At 40.9% G+C, this 15,398-nt stretch overlaps 1 protein-coding gene across 3 annotated transcripts in view; it reads left to right on the top strand.

Annotated features, from left to right (window-relative positions):
• The window catches only part of RAPGEF4 (Rap guanine nucleotide exchange factor 4), a 333,429-nt gene that overhangs the window by 85,038 nt on the left and 232,993 nt on the right, over positions 1-15,398 (top strand). The window contains exon 1 of one of the 3 annotated variants that reach the window (XM_019970802.2): positions 4,197-4,574. The exons of the other annotated variants lie outside the window; for them this stretch is intronic. Within the exon in view, the coding sequence (XP_019826361.1) occupies positions 4,563-4,574 (12 nt within the window). The 5' untranslated portion in view covers positions 4,197-4,562. Of the gene's footprint in view, positions 1-4,196; positions 4,575-15,398 lie in introns of those variants that run through there. 3 annotated transcript variants of the gene reach the window in all.

The raw sequence follows: 15,398 nt of genomic DNA, 5'->3' as shown, positions 1-15,398 counted from the left end.
GTCAGGCCTGGCAAGAGCAGTGAGCAAGATTGACAGAACTTCTTTTTGCTGGGCCAGGGCTTCTGTTCTGCTTGGAGGAGACAGAAAATAAACTAGCAAGTCAATAATATTATTTCAGAATATAATATATCATTATCGTTAAGTAAAATCTATTTCTATTATTTGAATTTGGGTGATCTATTAATGGCATATGTAACACTAATCTGCTAGCAAAATATTGGATAACCAGAACACCTTTTCCTTGATTATGTCAGATAACAGAGTTGGTAATTCAGCCATTCATTACACTGGTACATAGTATCTGTAAGCAACATTAAAACTGAAGCTCATAGTGCCAGCTGAAGTCTGAGTTTGATCTGATAGCCAAATATCAAAAGTGAAGGAGGACATAGCTTCAGGATTCAGGGAGAAGCCTCACTGAACCATGAAATGGCAGGAAGAAGGCAGTAGAATGGCCAGCTGGATGCTGCTGCTGCTGTCAGTGTGGCAAGAAGCTCACTGTTAGGCTCTAGTTCCCACACAGTAAAAATTAGATTGTCTGAATCATGGGTCTAAAGTCACGTGTTCATCTCATCTGCCTGCTCACTTTTGAGGACTGGCATGGTGGGTCCATTGTGTGGCAGGCACTCTCGGAGACTTCCCTCCTTATCTATGGCTTTGATGCCGTTTAAAGCAGTGAGGGTTGGATGGTATCGCTGACTCAACGGACATGAGTTTGAGCAAACTCCAGGTGATGATGAGGGACAGGGAAGCCTGGCGTATTGCAGTCCATGGGTCACAAAGAGACATGACTGAGAGACTGAGCAACAAAGTAATTGACAAGGACCAGGAGTCTGAGGTCCTTCTAACTAGGAAATTATGGTGTCTAACCAGTAACAGGTAGCCCAGTCTAAAGAAGCTGTTTAACAGGCTAAGTGAATTATGTTATAAATCTTACAGTTGGGACTTTAATGCCAACAGAGAGCTTGGTAATCCTGCTTCCTTTCCTAATCAGAGGCAAGTGTTCTCAGTTCTCAGCAAATGCACACTCAGAGACCTACGTGTGAGATACTGAAATTCTACTTAATTTCATCAAATACTCTTGCTTTATATTGTCATTAATGTTGTAGGTCAAACTGATAGCACCCAGAGTATTTTTAAAAATTATTATCATACTTTCAGAACAAACTTATGGTTGCCAGGCAGAGGGGAGAATGTTGTGGGGGAGCAATAGTTAGGGAGTTTGGGATGGACGTGTACACACTGCTGTTTTTAAGATGGATAATCAACAGGGTCCTACTGTACAGCACATGGAACTCTACTCAGTGTTACATGGCAGCCTGGATGCGAGGGGAGTTTGTGGGAGAATGGATACACATTTATTGTGGCTGAGTCCCTTCACTGTTAGCCTGAAAGTATCACAACATTGTTAATTGTCTATACCCCAACACAAAATAAAAAGTTTTCAAAAGTAAAAAATTTAAAAATCAGAAAATTCACATCAAAAAATTGTCATAAATGTGACCAGAGTATTCTCTCAGTCATTTATCAGTTCAGTTCAGTCACAGGGTTGTGTCCGACTCTTTGCCACCTCTTGGTCTGCAGCACGCCAGGCTTCCCTGTCCATCATCATCTCCCTGTCAATCATCTATACAAATATATAAAATCAAAAAAATATTCCCCAAGATATAACTGAGGTAGCAGCTTGATGCTTCTTTTGTACCCTATATCTTTCCTGATAGCTACTTTCCTAATGAAATCTTTAAATCTTTCAATCTTCCCTAATGAAAGCTACTTTCTTTCCTCTTTCCATGCTTCAGTTGCCAATTTATGGTCATATATCCGAGGGTGCTAGGTTGCTCCATCTCAAAGTCAGGTCATATTTTCTTAGCTTAGGTGAATTACAGTAGCTTTATTCAGAGTTGGTCAATAATACGTCCCTCTTTTTTCATGCTTCTTTGATATTAGAACTTAATACAAATATTAACTAGGTTATAAAACATCTCATTTTTAATAGCATCTTGGAGGGGGGAGGGAAAAAGTAAGAGTGAAAAGAGAAAGTTATGTTTTTGAATTTCAGAATAAAATTTAAAAAGTTGAAGTACCATTTTTTAGTTCTTGAGAATTGTGATTTAAACTCTGACTCTAGAGGCATTGTATATCCTCGGTAAGGCAGTTAAATGGCAAAGCAGTTTAAGTGTTGGTTTGGGAGTTCTAAGCCATTATTAATACTTGATCCAAGATTATGAGTATTTATGACTGCTGGTGGCTCTTGAAATAAATAAATACCAATTTACTGTCCAACTCCATGAATTCCTTCTGAGCACACACAGTCTAAGGTTGTCAGCGATTAGACCAATAACAAAGGGTTTTTTTTATTTTCTTCCTGACTTTCCAGCTGATGTTTTGGATGAAGATGCTTTCAGGTTTACAGCGCATTTTGACATCTTTACAGGGAATATTCCAAATACATGGACTTGAATGAGGATATGAGTCCAATATGTTCAGAGAAGTAGACTGGGGAGTCACTCTCCATCAGACTCATAAACGATGCCACTGAGAGGTACTTGCACTGGTCATCTACCAGCTGTGTTCCAACTGCATGAACATCATTCTGGGCGAAAACTCTCCTTCATTGCAAGCTATGTTTGAACATGTTCAGAGTAATACATACTGGTGAATAAATTATTTGACCTTTAAAGACAGCAATGAAACTAATTTTAATTTTATTTAAAATTTTTATTTTAATTTTTTAATTTTAATTTTATTTAAAAATAAAGCAGTATTTTAAATTTGTAGTCTGAGCCATGCCACCGTAAAAGTGGCTTTTTGGCTGTAATAGTTACCCAGGAGCTCTGTGATTTTATTCTAACCAAGACCTGCTGCTGCTGCTAAGTCGCTTCAGTCGTGTCCGACTCTGTGTGACCCCATAGACGGCAGCCCACCAGGCTCCTCTGTCCCTGGGGTTCTCCAGGCAAGAATACTGGAGTGGGTTGCCATTTCCTTCTCCAGTGCATGAAAGTGAAAGTTAAGTCTCTCAGTCGTGTCCGACTCCTAGCCACCCCATGGACTGCAGCCCACCAGGCTGCTCCGTCCATGGGATTTTCCGTGCAAGAGTACTGGAGTGGGTGCCATTGCCTTCTCCCAACCAAGACCTACAGTATCACAGAGAACTGTTGCTCAGATGCAGTGATTGATCCAGTAGAGTTTATTCGCCATACATGTCTGTGGCCTCAGTAAATATTGTTGGCTGATGATTTTTTATGCTTTCTGAGATATAAAATGGAATGGTGAAAATGAGAGAGATGTGCATGTTGCTTTCTTAGGAAGAGAATACAGCTTGTAAACAATATTTCTAAGAGTAATGAATATTGCCAAAGAAATATTTCTGTATCTGTCTCTATTCCCTAATTTTCAGTGTTTTATTTCTCGATTCTACCAGATATATTGGCAGTTGTTGGACTGAAAAGCTTTTTAGCCATTTCTGTTTACTGCCTCTTTTGGACTATGCAGAGAGAAAAAGCCCTTTTCCATTAGTAATCTTTCAAGCCACTATGAGAATAGGAATTATGGAAATAACAGCAGCTTAGTCTTTGCTGATGCACTTTAAAAACCATATTGGAATAATATACCTCTCAGAGGCATCCGCTCCAGCTTGAATAGATTTGATGTTCCTATCTGTCTTGGGCTGTCAGAAAAATTAAAGCCCAATACTTAAAACATAGTATCTTAGAACATAAAAATCTCAGAAGCCCTTTGTGTGGGTTTTAATACTTTATTTAGCATGCAAAAAAAATTCAGGTTGTTTTACTTTTGCATTAATGGTAGCCTTTCAAGGTAGACTGATATTTCAAATAAATGCATAGATGTTGAACTCTGGGTATAGCTGTTGAATTCTGCGACCCACCCTCAGGTAGGCCGCCCCTGACCTGCCTGTTAATATGCAGGGTCTCCCCCACCCCCAGCTGAGGATTAACCAGAGCCTAAAAGCCAAGTGACCTGCTTTCTCCCAAGTCAGAGGCCTGTACTGACTTTTTGGCAACTTTGGAGCTTGTACTGTAGGGTTACTTCCCAGGCCAGAAATTTGCATCAAAGGACTAAGAAAAATACATCCAAAAATAAACATGAAAGCCAAGACTTCGTGCCAGGAACTCCAGCCACACACATCCTGTTGGTTCTCCCGCCTCTCTGCTCACAGTTCTGCTGCTTTTAAACTGAGCGGAAGCCTGCTCGGCTGACTAGGGCTTCATGTCTGCCCCAGGCTCTCACTCCTCTGTCCGCCAGCCTTTCCACGGGGTGGCAGAATGATTCAGATCCAGAGGGGAAGGGAGTGAAGTTACTAGGAGGTAACTAAAGTTAAAAAGATCTATATACACATAGGCAGTCAGAGGCAATCAGAAAAGACTTCCTGAGCTTTCCTAGAGAGGCACCAGCCCTGCTTCTCTCTCGGGACTAAGATCCTCTTAACAGTAACAGATCCTAACAGGAAATTATCGGCGATGAAGGTGCATTTTGCTGTCCAGATTCAGGACAGCTCTTCACTGGATGTCTGAGAACACTGAGAAAAAGGAAAAGAAGGACGCATGCCCTGCAAGGTCAGGATGGATTCTTATCTATTCTTTAGTGGGGAAATAATTACATGTCGCAGCTTGCAGTTTGGTTTTATACTCTAAGACATCTCTGGCTTTTCTAATGAAGTTCCACCAGACCTAAATATGTACCATGGCACTGACATAATTTGATTTCATCTTTATTTGTGGGGAGAGAGTGGTAGGGGGGAGTAGTGACTTGTGTTTCTGATGGTGAAGGATTTGTTTATTTAGCCGGATGATCTTAAATGTTTCTAGAAGATAAAAATATTTGTTCTTAATTAGGCAGAGTTACATTTATCACATTAATATTAAATACATGTATTTAGTGAATGGCATCTATTAAAAATGAATTTGGGGCAAGGAAACAGATTGAAAGTGATGGTATTTCACCCTCTGAATGCCTGCAGCTCTCAGACTATATGAAGTCCTTAGTGTTTATGGGAAACTCTGCTACATTATTGATGACTTGCAGTCCCATCAGCTCTGAAAGCTGTGATCTCACTGTTTCTCAGATGATGACCAGGGGGTCTGAACAGATCAAGGCTTGGCTGGCAGGTGCCAGAAGTGCCCAGATGTTGCTGGTAGGGCTGTTGGCAGGGTGCCGTAAGCAGTGTCATTCCTTCTTAGCCAGTGTTCCTTTGGGTGTTCATTTCAGGACTGTGCAGTGGACGTTCATGTCTTCTAGGAGTTGCTGTTGGTAGAGGCTTTGGAATCCTTCCTCTGGTTGTGCCTGTGCCAGCATGCCGTTGACAACTCCCCGCCCTCTCCCTACACTTTAACCTAGCAGTATCCCTCTTCTCTCTCTCACCTGTCAGGCTGCATACTTGCTAAAGAGATGCTCAGCTCAATGTTAATTGATGCTTCTTGGGAATTTCTCTAGAAGCTTCTGTCATACTTAGCAAGCAGACTTGGCTCGCACCATGGGGAGATACAAAATGCACTGTATCTGTCTTTCTGGCTTAGGATCTAGCATAGAAGACAGACAAACATGAACACAAATCACCCTGATACAAACTGAAAGGTACTACAGGAAAGATAGAGGGTTCTGAAGGGTGTATGGGGGCGGGCGGGGAGAGATTCATCTCCATGCAGGCTATCATTTCTCCAAAGACAAAGAGATCTGGTGAATTCTTGTGTGGCTAACAAGGCCGTTTTTCAGCTTCCCTGAAGGACTGGGGTCAGTTAACCAAATTATAGTGTTTGAGGCAGCCTTGTCCCAAGGGACTGACCACACAGAAGAGGTTGGACTTCCTCGCTTGTGTCGTGCTGGCCGGCCTTCTCCCGTCCTGGGCTGCTTGTGCCAGCTTGTTTAGGGGTCTGCCTGCTCTCTTGAGGGTGTCATGCGTTATACTTCAAATGTCTGGCTTTGTGTTTTGTTTGTTGTTCAGTTATCACTGGAGAAATCTGTTCTGAAGTTTAATGGGTCCCCCAGGCAAAGGCAGTGTGAGTTGGGAGAACTTTTAAGAGCTTGAGATTTTCAGAAGGAACTCGTGGTGTGGGCTGGGGATATTGTTAAGCTCTTTATGTGTCAGGAGCCCTGTGGTCATGGGACTTTCCTACTCTCATCAGACCGAATTCCACTCCTGTGTAGTCTGCAGGCCCCCGTGGAGAGTTTAGGGCCCAGTCACCAGGGCAGGGTGTCTGACACTGAGGAAGGAGCAGCAGGAAATCCTGCCCCAAAGTCGGTAGCTCCAAATTCCTTCAGTCTTGCTTCAGTTGCTCTCACTGACCTCAGTGTTTTGAGCTGTCTAGCTCAAACCAATAAATGCAAGACAGACCTTCTGAAGGCTCTTGATGTGGTTGAGTGTTCTGGCCTGAAATTCTGAACTATTCCTGGTTTCACCCAAGTTTGCTGAATGCCTTTTTGGAAGGCTTCCTGGGCCACCTATTTGTAAGATAAATATACCTTTACTGAAATCCTGCCTTGCTGACAGCAATGGTCCAAGTTAATGTTGAATGTTAGGTGCCTTATAAGTTGAACAATTTAGCACCTTCCACTCGTCTTTTGGTTTGCAAATTCAAGGTGGCACAGCCACAGATTATGTGAATGGAAAGAATAACGTATAGGCAGCAGTTGATATAGTATCAGAATATGTGACTTGAAAGGCAAGAACTTTTTGGTTTCTTTCATCATTTATAATTGTAATTCATAAAACTAGTTCCATGTTAGAATTTCCTGGGAGTTGTTAGAAAATTCCCATGATGGGCCATCTCTAGACCAATGAAACTAGGGCCTCTAGATGGTAGGGGCTAGGCATCAGAGCTCCTTAAAACTCCCCAGCTGGATTTACCGAGAACCCCTGTCTTCTGGCACCGGGCTCAGGTATCCACTCTGCGCTCACTGCTCCTGTGTGACCCTGCCCTGTGCTAAGGCTCTACGACTGAATGATATGTTGGTTCCTTACTAGTCTGTGCTAACTTTTCCAAGTGCTGTTATTCCTTCCCTTTTTCAGACATTCTGCTTCCAAATTGGGATTTCTGCCAGATTTAAGTGATAATGGCTATCAGAACTTTAGAGACTGAGTGAGTGGCATTTGTTTGAGGCTTTTTGATTAGATGTTGCCTATGTGGTCTGGTTATTAAAAGTGCAAGAATTAGGTGCAAAATCACCACCAAATTCCAGTCCTACAAGTACATGTTCACTTAGTTGTCAGAATAATGATATCTTCATATATCACGTAGCTCCTGGAAAATTTCACTGTGACCTTGTACGAGATAAGAGTGAAAAGGGCAAGTTGTATCTTAGTGTTATTATGAAAAGAGTTTTGAACTCATGAACCCCTAGATCCCTGATCTGTCCCTGGACTATACATTGAGAATCACTTAAGATAAAGTCCCAGAAAAAGAAATACTAGTTGAAGGGTATGAAAACTTTTATGGCTCTTGATAAATATGATCACATTTATTTTCAGTGGTTTTTATTCTGCCACCAAGAGTATTTGAGCATTCCTATTACATCCGGCCTTGGTCAGGATGACCATTTTATATATGTTTATTTATATATATGTGTATATACTTATACACACACACACTCTCTTAGCTCAGCTGGTAAAGAATCTGCCTGCAGTGTAGGAGGCCCCAGTTCAACTCCCGGGTCAGGAAGAGCCCCTGGAGAAGGGATAGGCTACCCACTCTAGTATTCTTGGGTTTCCCTGGTGGCTCAGATGGTAGAGAATCCACCTACAATGCAGGAGACCTGAGTTCGATCCCTGGGTTGGGAAGGTCCCTTGGAGGAGGGCATGGCAACCCACTCCCATATTCTTGCCTGGAGAATCCCCATGGACAGAGAAGTGTGGTGGGCTACAGTCTTTGTCATCTCAGAGTCAGACACAACTGAGCGACTAAGCACAGCACATGTGTGTTTTTATTTCCATCATATTGTTATTGTGTTTGATTACTGCTGAGATGGTGGAGATTTTCTTCAGTATTTCTTTACTGATTATGCATACACCCTCTTTCAGGACATGTTACTCATACATAGATTGGCATTTATTTATCCATTTATGTGAATGCTGTATTTTATCAAGACATTGACCCTTTCTGGTATTTCCTTCAAATATTTTTTTCTTGGTCTGTTTTCATTTTTCATAATATTTAATGTATATAACTTCTAAATCCATTAAATCTACCACAGTTTCCCATAAATACCAAAGGTTTTGTCATAGGAGATGGAATATTAAGCAAGAGGACCATTAATAATTGAAAATTAATAAAGTAAAATCCTTACATGAATTCCTAATAATAATTGCACTACCTGGTGAGTCCTGGTATTGTTAATAATTTTTTGGAGATGTTTTAGCACAGCTGGGAATTAATCTCCTTCATATTCACTTTCTTGCTTTCTGCTTTTGCTTTATATTTTTCTATTCCTCATCCTGGCCTCTTTTACACACTTCTTTTAGGTCTGAAATGTCAAACTTGTCTCTTTCCTCTTCTCACTATTTATTCAAACTTTCAAACATTCAGAAAAACTGAGAGTTCACTGGGTCATGATGAAAGTCTTGGTCTTGCTTCCAACCAATTCTGTGTCTTCAGGAATGTCACAATCTTCCTAAACCTCCTTCATAAAAATAATTTTTAAAAAAGGGTGAGGAAGACAATAATCCTATCACAAATGGTTGGGAGGAAGAAATGATGTGATGTAATCTATCTCTTAGCCCCAGAGAAGCATCCAGTAAATGGCCTGGGAAGCAGTGAAGGCTGAACACACAGATGGAGGAGCAGTTCAGACACGCGGGCCTGCTCAGTCACATGGTGCTGCTCTCACTGCTGCCTGGGGAGAGGTTCAAGCTATCTACCTTGGCATTCAAAGTTCTCTAAATTTGAAGGATGAGAATTCATCCTTTTCCAGCCATATTGCCTCTACTAATTTATACACATGCTCATATCAGCCTGAATCATGCCAGCAAGCATTAGCTGTGCATCCACTAAATGCCAGGGCCTGTGCTAGGCATGGGGACAAAGATCTGAACAGGCTGTGGCCCTCAAGGAGCTTGCAGTCTAATGAAGAGAAATATATGAAAATAAATCTTACAGTATGAATAGACATGAGCTCCAGCAGAGGCTCATGCAGGGGCTGGAGCTGGGAGGAGAACAGAGTATCTGCCAGGGACAGTTGGAGAGTTGCCAGAGTAAAACCTCCTCTGTGAGCTGCCATCGTGAGGCTGATACCAGTGTGACTGACAGAAAGATGCTGCCAGACACAGGCAAAGGATCCAGGTGCCACAGATGAAACACACCTGTGTTCTGATGGGACACAAGGGGGTCATAGCCGGTCTCTCGGTGAGAGGGCAAGCTTCTCTCATCCTCAAGTTCTTCATGGAGACAAGAGCCCATCAGAACCTCCTGGCCTTTCCTGAGAAGAGAACAGGGTTGTTTTGTTTTTTTTTCATTTAAGTATAGTTGATTTACAATGCTTCATTGATTTCTGCTGTACATATATATACACTGTTTTTCATATTTTTGCATTATGGTTTATTATAAGATATTGAATATAGTTCTCTGTGCTATGCAGTAGGACTGCATTGTTTATCCATATGGCAGAAAGTGAAGAGGAACTCAAAAGCCTTTTGATGAAAGTGAAAGTGGAGAGTGAAAAAGTTGGCTTAAAGCTCAACATTCAGAAAACGAAGATCATGGCATCCGGTCCCATCACTTCATGGCAAATAGATGGGGAAACAGTGGAAACAGTGTCAGACTTTATTTTTCTGGGCTCCAAAATCACTTCAGATGGTGACTGCAGCCATGAAATTAAAAGACGCTTACTCCTTGGAAGGAAAGTTATGACAACCTAGATAGCGTATTCAAAAGCAGAGACATTACTTTGCCAACGAAGGTTTGTCTAGTCAAGGCTATGGTTTTTCCTGTGGTCATGTATGGATGTGAGAGTTGGACTGTGAAGAAGGCTGAGCGCCGAAGAATTGATGGTTTTGAACTGTGGTGTTGGAGAAGACTCTTGAGAGTCCCTTAGATTGCAAGGAGATCCAACCAGTCCATTCTGAAGGAGATCAGCGCTGGGATTTCTTTGGAAGGACTGATGCTAAAGCTGAAACTCCAGTACTTTGGCCACCTCATGCGAAGAGTTGACTGATTGGAAAAGACTCTGATGCTGGGAGGGATTGAGGGCAAGAGGAAAAGGGGACGCCAGAGGATGAGATGGCTGGATGGCATCACTGACTCAATGGATGTGAGTCTTGGTGAACTCTGGGAGTTGGTGATGGACAGGGAGGCCTGGCGTGCTGCGATTCATGGGGTCGCAAAGAGTCAGACACGACTGAGTGACTGATCTGATCTGATCTGATATATAATAGTTTGCATGTACTAATCAAACTCCCAATTCATCACTCCCCAACTCTTCCTCCTATTGACAGCCACAAGTCTGTTCTATACCTGTGAGTCTGATTCCTAGATAAATTCATTTGTGCCATATTTTAGATTCCACATATAAGTGATATCACAGGGTATTTGTCTTTCTCTTTCCGATTTATTTCATGTAGTATGATAATCTCTGGGTCCATCCTTGTTGCTGCAAATGGCATTATTTCATTCTTTTTTATGGCTGAGTAGTATTCCATTGATTATATGCACCACATCTGCCTTGTCCATCCACCTGTTGATGGACATTTAGATTGTTTCCATGTCTTAGCTGTTGTGAATAGTGTTGCTATGAACATAATGGTGCATATCAGAACACAGTTTTTTATTTCTTTCTTCACCTTCCTGAAGTCCTTCTCTAGCTTTTCCAGAGACTAGCTGTGTAACTGTTTGCTCCCTGGAGCAAAAACACATAACAAACCCAGAGACTGAAGGTAACATCTTCAGTGTAACAGCCCCTAACAGACCCCAACTTCAGGTTTACTAACTACTTCTCCAATCCTGCCTTCCCAGTCTCTTTGCTGAATGTTCCCTTTGCTTCCAACCACCTGTTTCTCCCGCTGTCCCATGATCCAGCCTGGACGATGTCTCCTCTGACATTTCCCAGCCCCCTCCCCTAGATCAAGTGAACAGCATCAAGAAGGAATGACAGCAGCCCCTTCACATAGGTGTTGTTTCTTGGCAGTTCATTTTCTAAATCAGATCTGTCTGTGACTGGATGGCTGGGAGCAGTCTGAGTGTCCTCCTGAGGAGCTGGGGATCCAGGTGATCAAAAAAACAAGGATGCTGAGAAGGACAGGTTGAGATCAGATCAGGGGCTGGGCATCAGGACAGCCAGCATCTGGGCTTGCTGAAGTTCATGGGAAATGAAGGCCCAGAGCATTGCCATTCTTCAAGCAGACCGAGAAACCTGGGAGCCGAGAGGCGCTGGGACCAAGAGACCCCTGAGCAAGAGGCCAAATGTGGCTTCAAGACTGACCCAGAGTGAACTAAGGACTATTATAGACACACTTAGGGGGTCCACTTGGCTTCTCCTGGGTTTGGAGGCCTGCAGGGCTTCATGAGTTAGGGCTTCCAGTGGGGGCTCTGCAGAACGGTGCAGCCAGGGTTCCTAGTGGCTATCAGGCCTGGGTTCTTGGGTCACAGAAGGTGGCAGTGAAGATAATAAACAATCAGTAATAAGAATAGAAGAGTTTTATTTGAACCAAACTGAAGACCAGCCCAGAAGCCAGCTCCTAGGTTACTCTGAGATGCTGCTCTGGAGATGCAGGGTTTTCAGCACAGTTTTATGTCTTGTCAGAACAAAGAACATTAAACAAGTCAGGGATATATTTCTTGTTCAAGGTTTCAAAATAAGCAAACCAGACTAGCACATGTACATCCAGTCAGTGTGGGCTTGGCACCTGGGAAGGGAGTCTTATCACTGAAGGAGAATCAGCATTAGCGTCCCAGGAAGGGATGCATTTAATCTTTATCTATAACATGGACATTCTCTTCTAGTTAATGCACCTTTTTATTTAATAATTAGAGCAGATATACGACGTTTGATAGTCTGCAAACAGGCGATTTTAATTAGCATAAAATTCAACTTAAGTCGTGCGTAAACCAGAATGACTCCCCTATATCTCAACATGTGAAAACGTCTTTTATCAGAGGCATAGAATGCTCCACATCACTCCATGTGTTCTCTCCGGGGCTTGGGGGAGTCTTCTCCCATCTCATGTAGGAGGAAGGTGAGCCCCCTAGAGCATCCTATTTGAAGGGCCCATGGCATCTGTCAAAGGGGCAGATCTGCATGAAAAACATCGTGGTTATTAGTATTTTGCATTTGCGTGGTGGGTCTCTCGGTGTGAATAGTAACTAATGATAAAGGGTGAATTTTATTGACCATCAACTGAGTGCCAGCACTCAGTCTCATCTTTTTTACCTATTAATTATTTAGCATTAAATTAGTGCCAGCTTAGTCTCAAGAATATAGTTTAAGTATCCTGAATTCAGTTGTGGGGAATTCTGGCCTAAAAAGAGCTTTTCGTTTGCTTAGGAAAAATTTAGGGTTACACCCAAATGTTTGTGTTTTGTCCTGAAGTAGTAGAATACCTTTATTTAGTCCATTGGCACAGAGGTCTGTGGGTAGAGTCAGGAAAGAGGAATCGTCCGGAGCAGGTGCTTCTTCTCTGAAATTTGTGAGCCCCGGGAGTTTATGGAGCAGTTCCTGAGAAATCTGCAAACCTGATATTTTTTTGTGCGTACATTTTTCTGAAAAGGCCATCCTAACCTGAAAGAGTTCTGTTACTTCTAAAGAAATTAAGGACCAATTTCCACAGAGTCAGAATGATCCAGACCAGATTAGATAGCATGTTTATGTGGGAGAATGCAATGAACCTTTACTCTTAATTTAATGCATCTTTATAGACTTAGTGATGGTGCAATTGGAGATAGAAAAATAATTTTCACTGTGGCTCTAGGTTTTGCCATTGTTATCAAGAAACTTTTTGTAATGAAAAAGAAATAATTAGAAAAAATGCCAAGTTCTGTGGTCAAAACGAAAATGCTAATTTATGGATCCATTGTCCCTCTAAGTAGAGCATATTTGAATATTTTGTATTCAGTTCCAAAATGATTGAACTTTAATAATTTTTCATGTAAGTGTGGTTTTGAATTCTCAGTTCCATATAGCACCCCCCCCCGCCCCCGCCCAATCCACATTTAATGATGCCCATAAAACTAACAGGACAATTTTAGACAATGGTACTTATATTTTTTTCTTTCCCTCATTCTTTTAAAAAAAAATTTTTTTTTGGGTATAGTTGATTTACAATGTGTAAGTTTCAGGTATACAACAAATTAAATCAGTTATGCATATATCCGCTCTTTTTTTTTCCCTTAAGATTCTGTCACATATAGGCCATATAGGTTATTCCCTGGTAACCACAAGCTTGTTTTCTATATCTGTACTTGTATTTTGTAAGTTAATTTGTACCCCCTTTTCTTAGATACAACATATAAGCGATATCATATGATATTTAACTTTCTGTGTCTGACTTACTTCGCTTCGTATGACAGTCTCTAGGCCCACCCATGTTGCTGCAAACAGCATTTCGTTCTTTTTTGTGGCTGAGTGATATTCTTTATCCTTTCCTCTGTTGATGGACATTTAGATTGCTTCCATGTCCTGGCTATTTTACATAGTGCTGCAGTGAACACTGGGGTACGTGTGTCTTTTCCAGTTATGGTTTTCTCCAGGTACATGCCAAGGAATCGGATTGTAGGTCATATGGTAGTTCTAGTTTCAGGTTTTTAGGAACCTCCATGCTGTTCTCCATAGTGGCTGTATACCGATTGACATTCCCATCAACAGTGTCAGAGTCTTCCCTTTTCTTCTCTCCAGCATTTATCGTTTGTAGATCTTTTGATGGCCATTCTGATGGATGTGAGGTGGTATGTCATTAGAGTCTTGATTTTCAGTTCTCTAATTAGTGATGTTGAGCCTCATTTCATGTGCTTTTTGGCCCTGTGTATGTCTTCTTTGGAGAAACGTCTATGTAGATCTCTTGCCCATTTTTTTATTGGGTGGGTTTTTTTTTTCCTTTGATATTAAGCTGCATATGCAGTTTGTATATTTTGGAGAGTAATGCCTTGTCAGTTGCTTCATTTGCAAATATTTTCTCCTATTCTGATGGTCAGGCCGTGATACTTTTAAAAATTAGCTAAAGCATGGCCCATTATGCAAAGTAAAAAGACTATCTTATTTTTTTATTTTAGAGAAATTTAATTTATTGAGACTAGGGAACACATGCATTTGGTAAAAAAAAAAATAGTAATAATTCTAAAATTAGGGTAGGGTATCTATAATGAAAGTATAGTTTTCTCTCACCCCTGCCCCCAGCCACAGCTATCTTCTGCAGTAGCAACTCCCTGTTTTGGGGCATCTTCTATAGAATATTTTATGCAGAATATTCTTTGATTGATTACTGGGCAAGACTTACAAAGCTGATAATTGACTTTTTTCTCAACCCCTTAAAGAAAGAAAAAAAATTTTTTTAGTTCTAAAATTTCAGGATATTTTGTATCACATTCGTTACACAAATTGACCCTAGCATACCTGCCAGGGTTTTAGTTTACTGTCTCTGTTTGCTTTACTATTTCATTAAATTCCAACAACTTGAATCCCCTATCAGCATCATCTAATCTTTTAAATTTGAGAACTTAATTGCAAAGTGTAACCATGGTTCAATTCGAAAAATTCTAGCCAAGCATGTAATAGGCTTTGTGGTAGAATATTAGTTTTTCATTATTGAGAACTGAAAGTTTGAAAATTCAAACTAATACACATGTTTAGCAATATTAAACATATGAAAAGTGTAAAAATGATACTTCCTTCAATAGAGAGGTTTAATTATGATGACTCTAGGATATCAACATTGATATCTTGCTAGTAAATAAAACATGGGGAATTCTTTTGGTATTAATTTTATAAGAAGTTATTTCTGTTAATAACCTCTATTTTTGCATTTCCTGAGTTGTTGTATGCGTACCAATGAAGGCAAGCGTCCCCTGTGGTGTATATGACCTTGTATCCAGGGCCCTTGAGAGAGTAAATATTTATGTTGATAGTGCAGCTGTCATGAATTGAGTTCATAAAATTGGGCTTGGGTTTTTTAATCTGACATATTATTCTTGCTTAATTTCTTTGTGCTGACTATGATTCAAGTGCTATAAATCAGTGAGTGTTTTGCCCACAAAAGAAAAAGAGAGTAGGAATAATATGAAATATGGCCTTTGTTTTTACTAAAAACGTTTCTTCATTTGGGTACCTGTTTTTTTTTTTCTCCAGCTGCTAGCCCCCAGATCTTGTCATGTTTTTTTAAAACAGGTCTATGATGATGATTTGAAGTAAGCAGTAGCATAAAGCTCATAAAACTAAAATGTGAAAGAAGAGAGTGGTATGGTTTA

The sequence above is a fragment of the Bos indicus genome, chromosome 2 (assembly GCF_029378745.1).
Source record: "Bos indicus isolate NIAB-ARS_2022 breed Sahiwal x Tharparkar chromosome 2, NIAB-ARS_B.indTharparkar_mat_pri_1.0, whole genome shotgun sequence".
In the NCBI taxonomy this organism is placed as follows: domain Eukaryota; kingdom Metazoa; phylum Chordata; class Mammalia; order Artiodactyla; family Bovidae; genus Bos; species Bos indicus.
The sequence above is the reverse complement of the archived record's forward strand: the minus strand, read 5'-3'. Positions and strand labels throughout refer to the sequence as shown.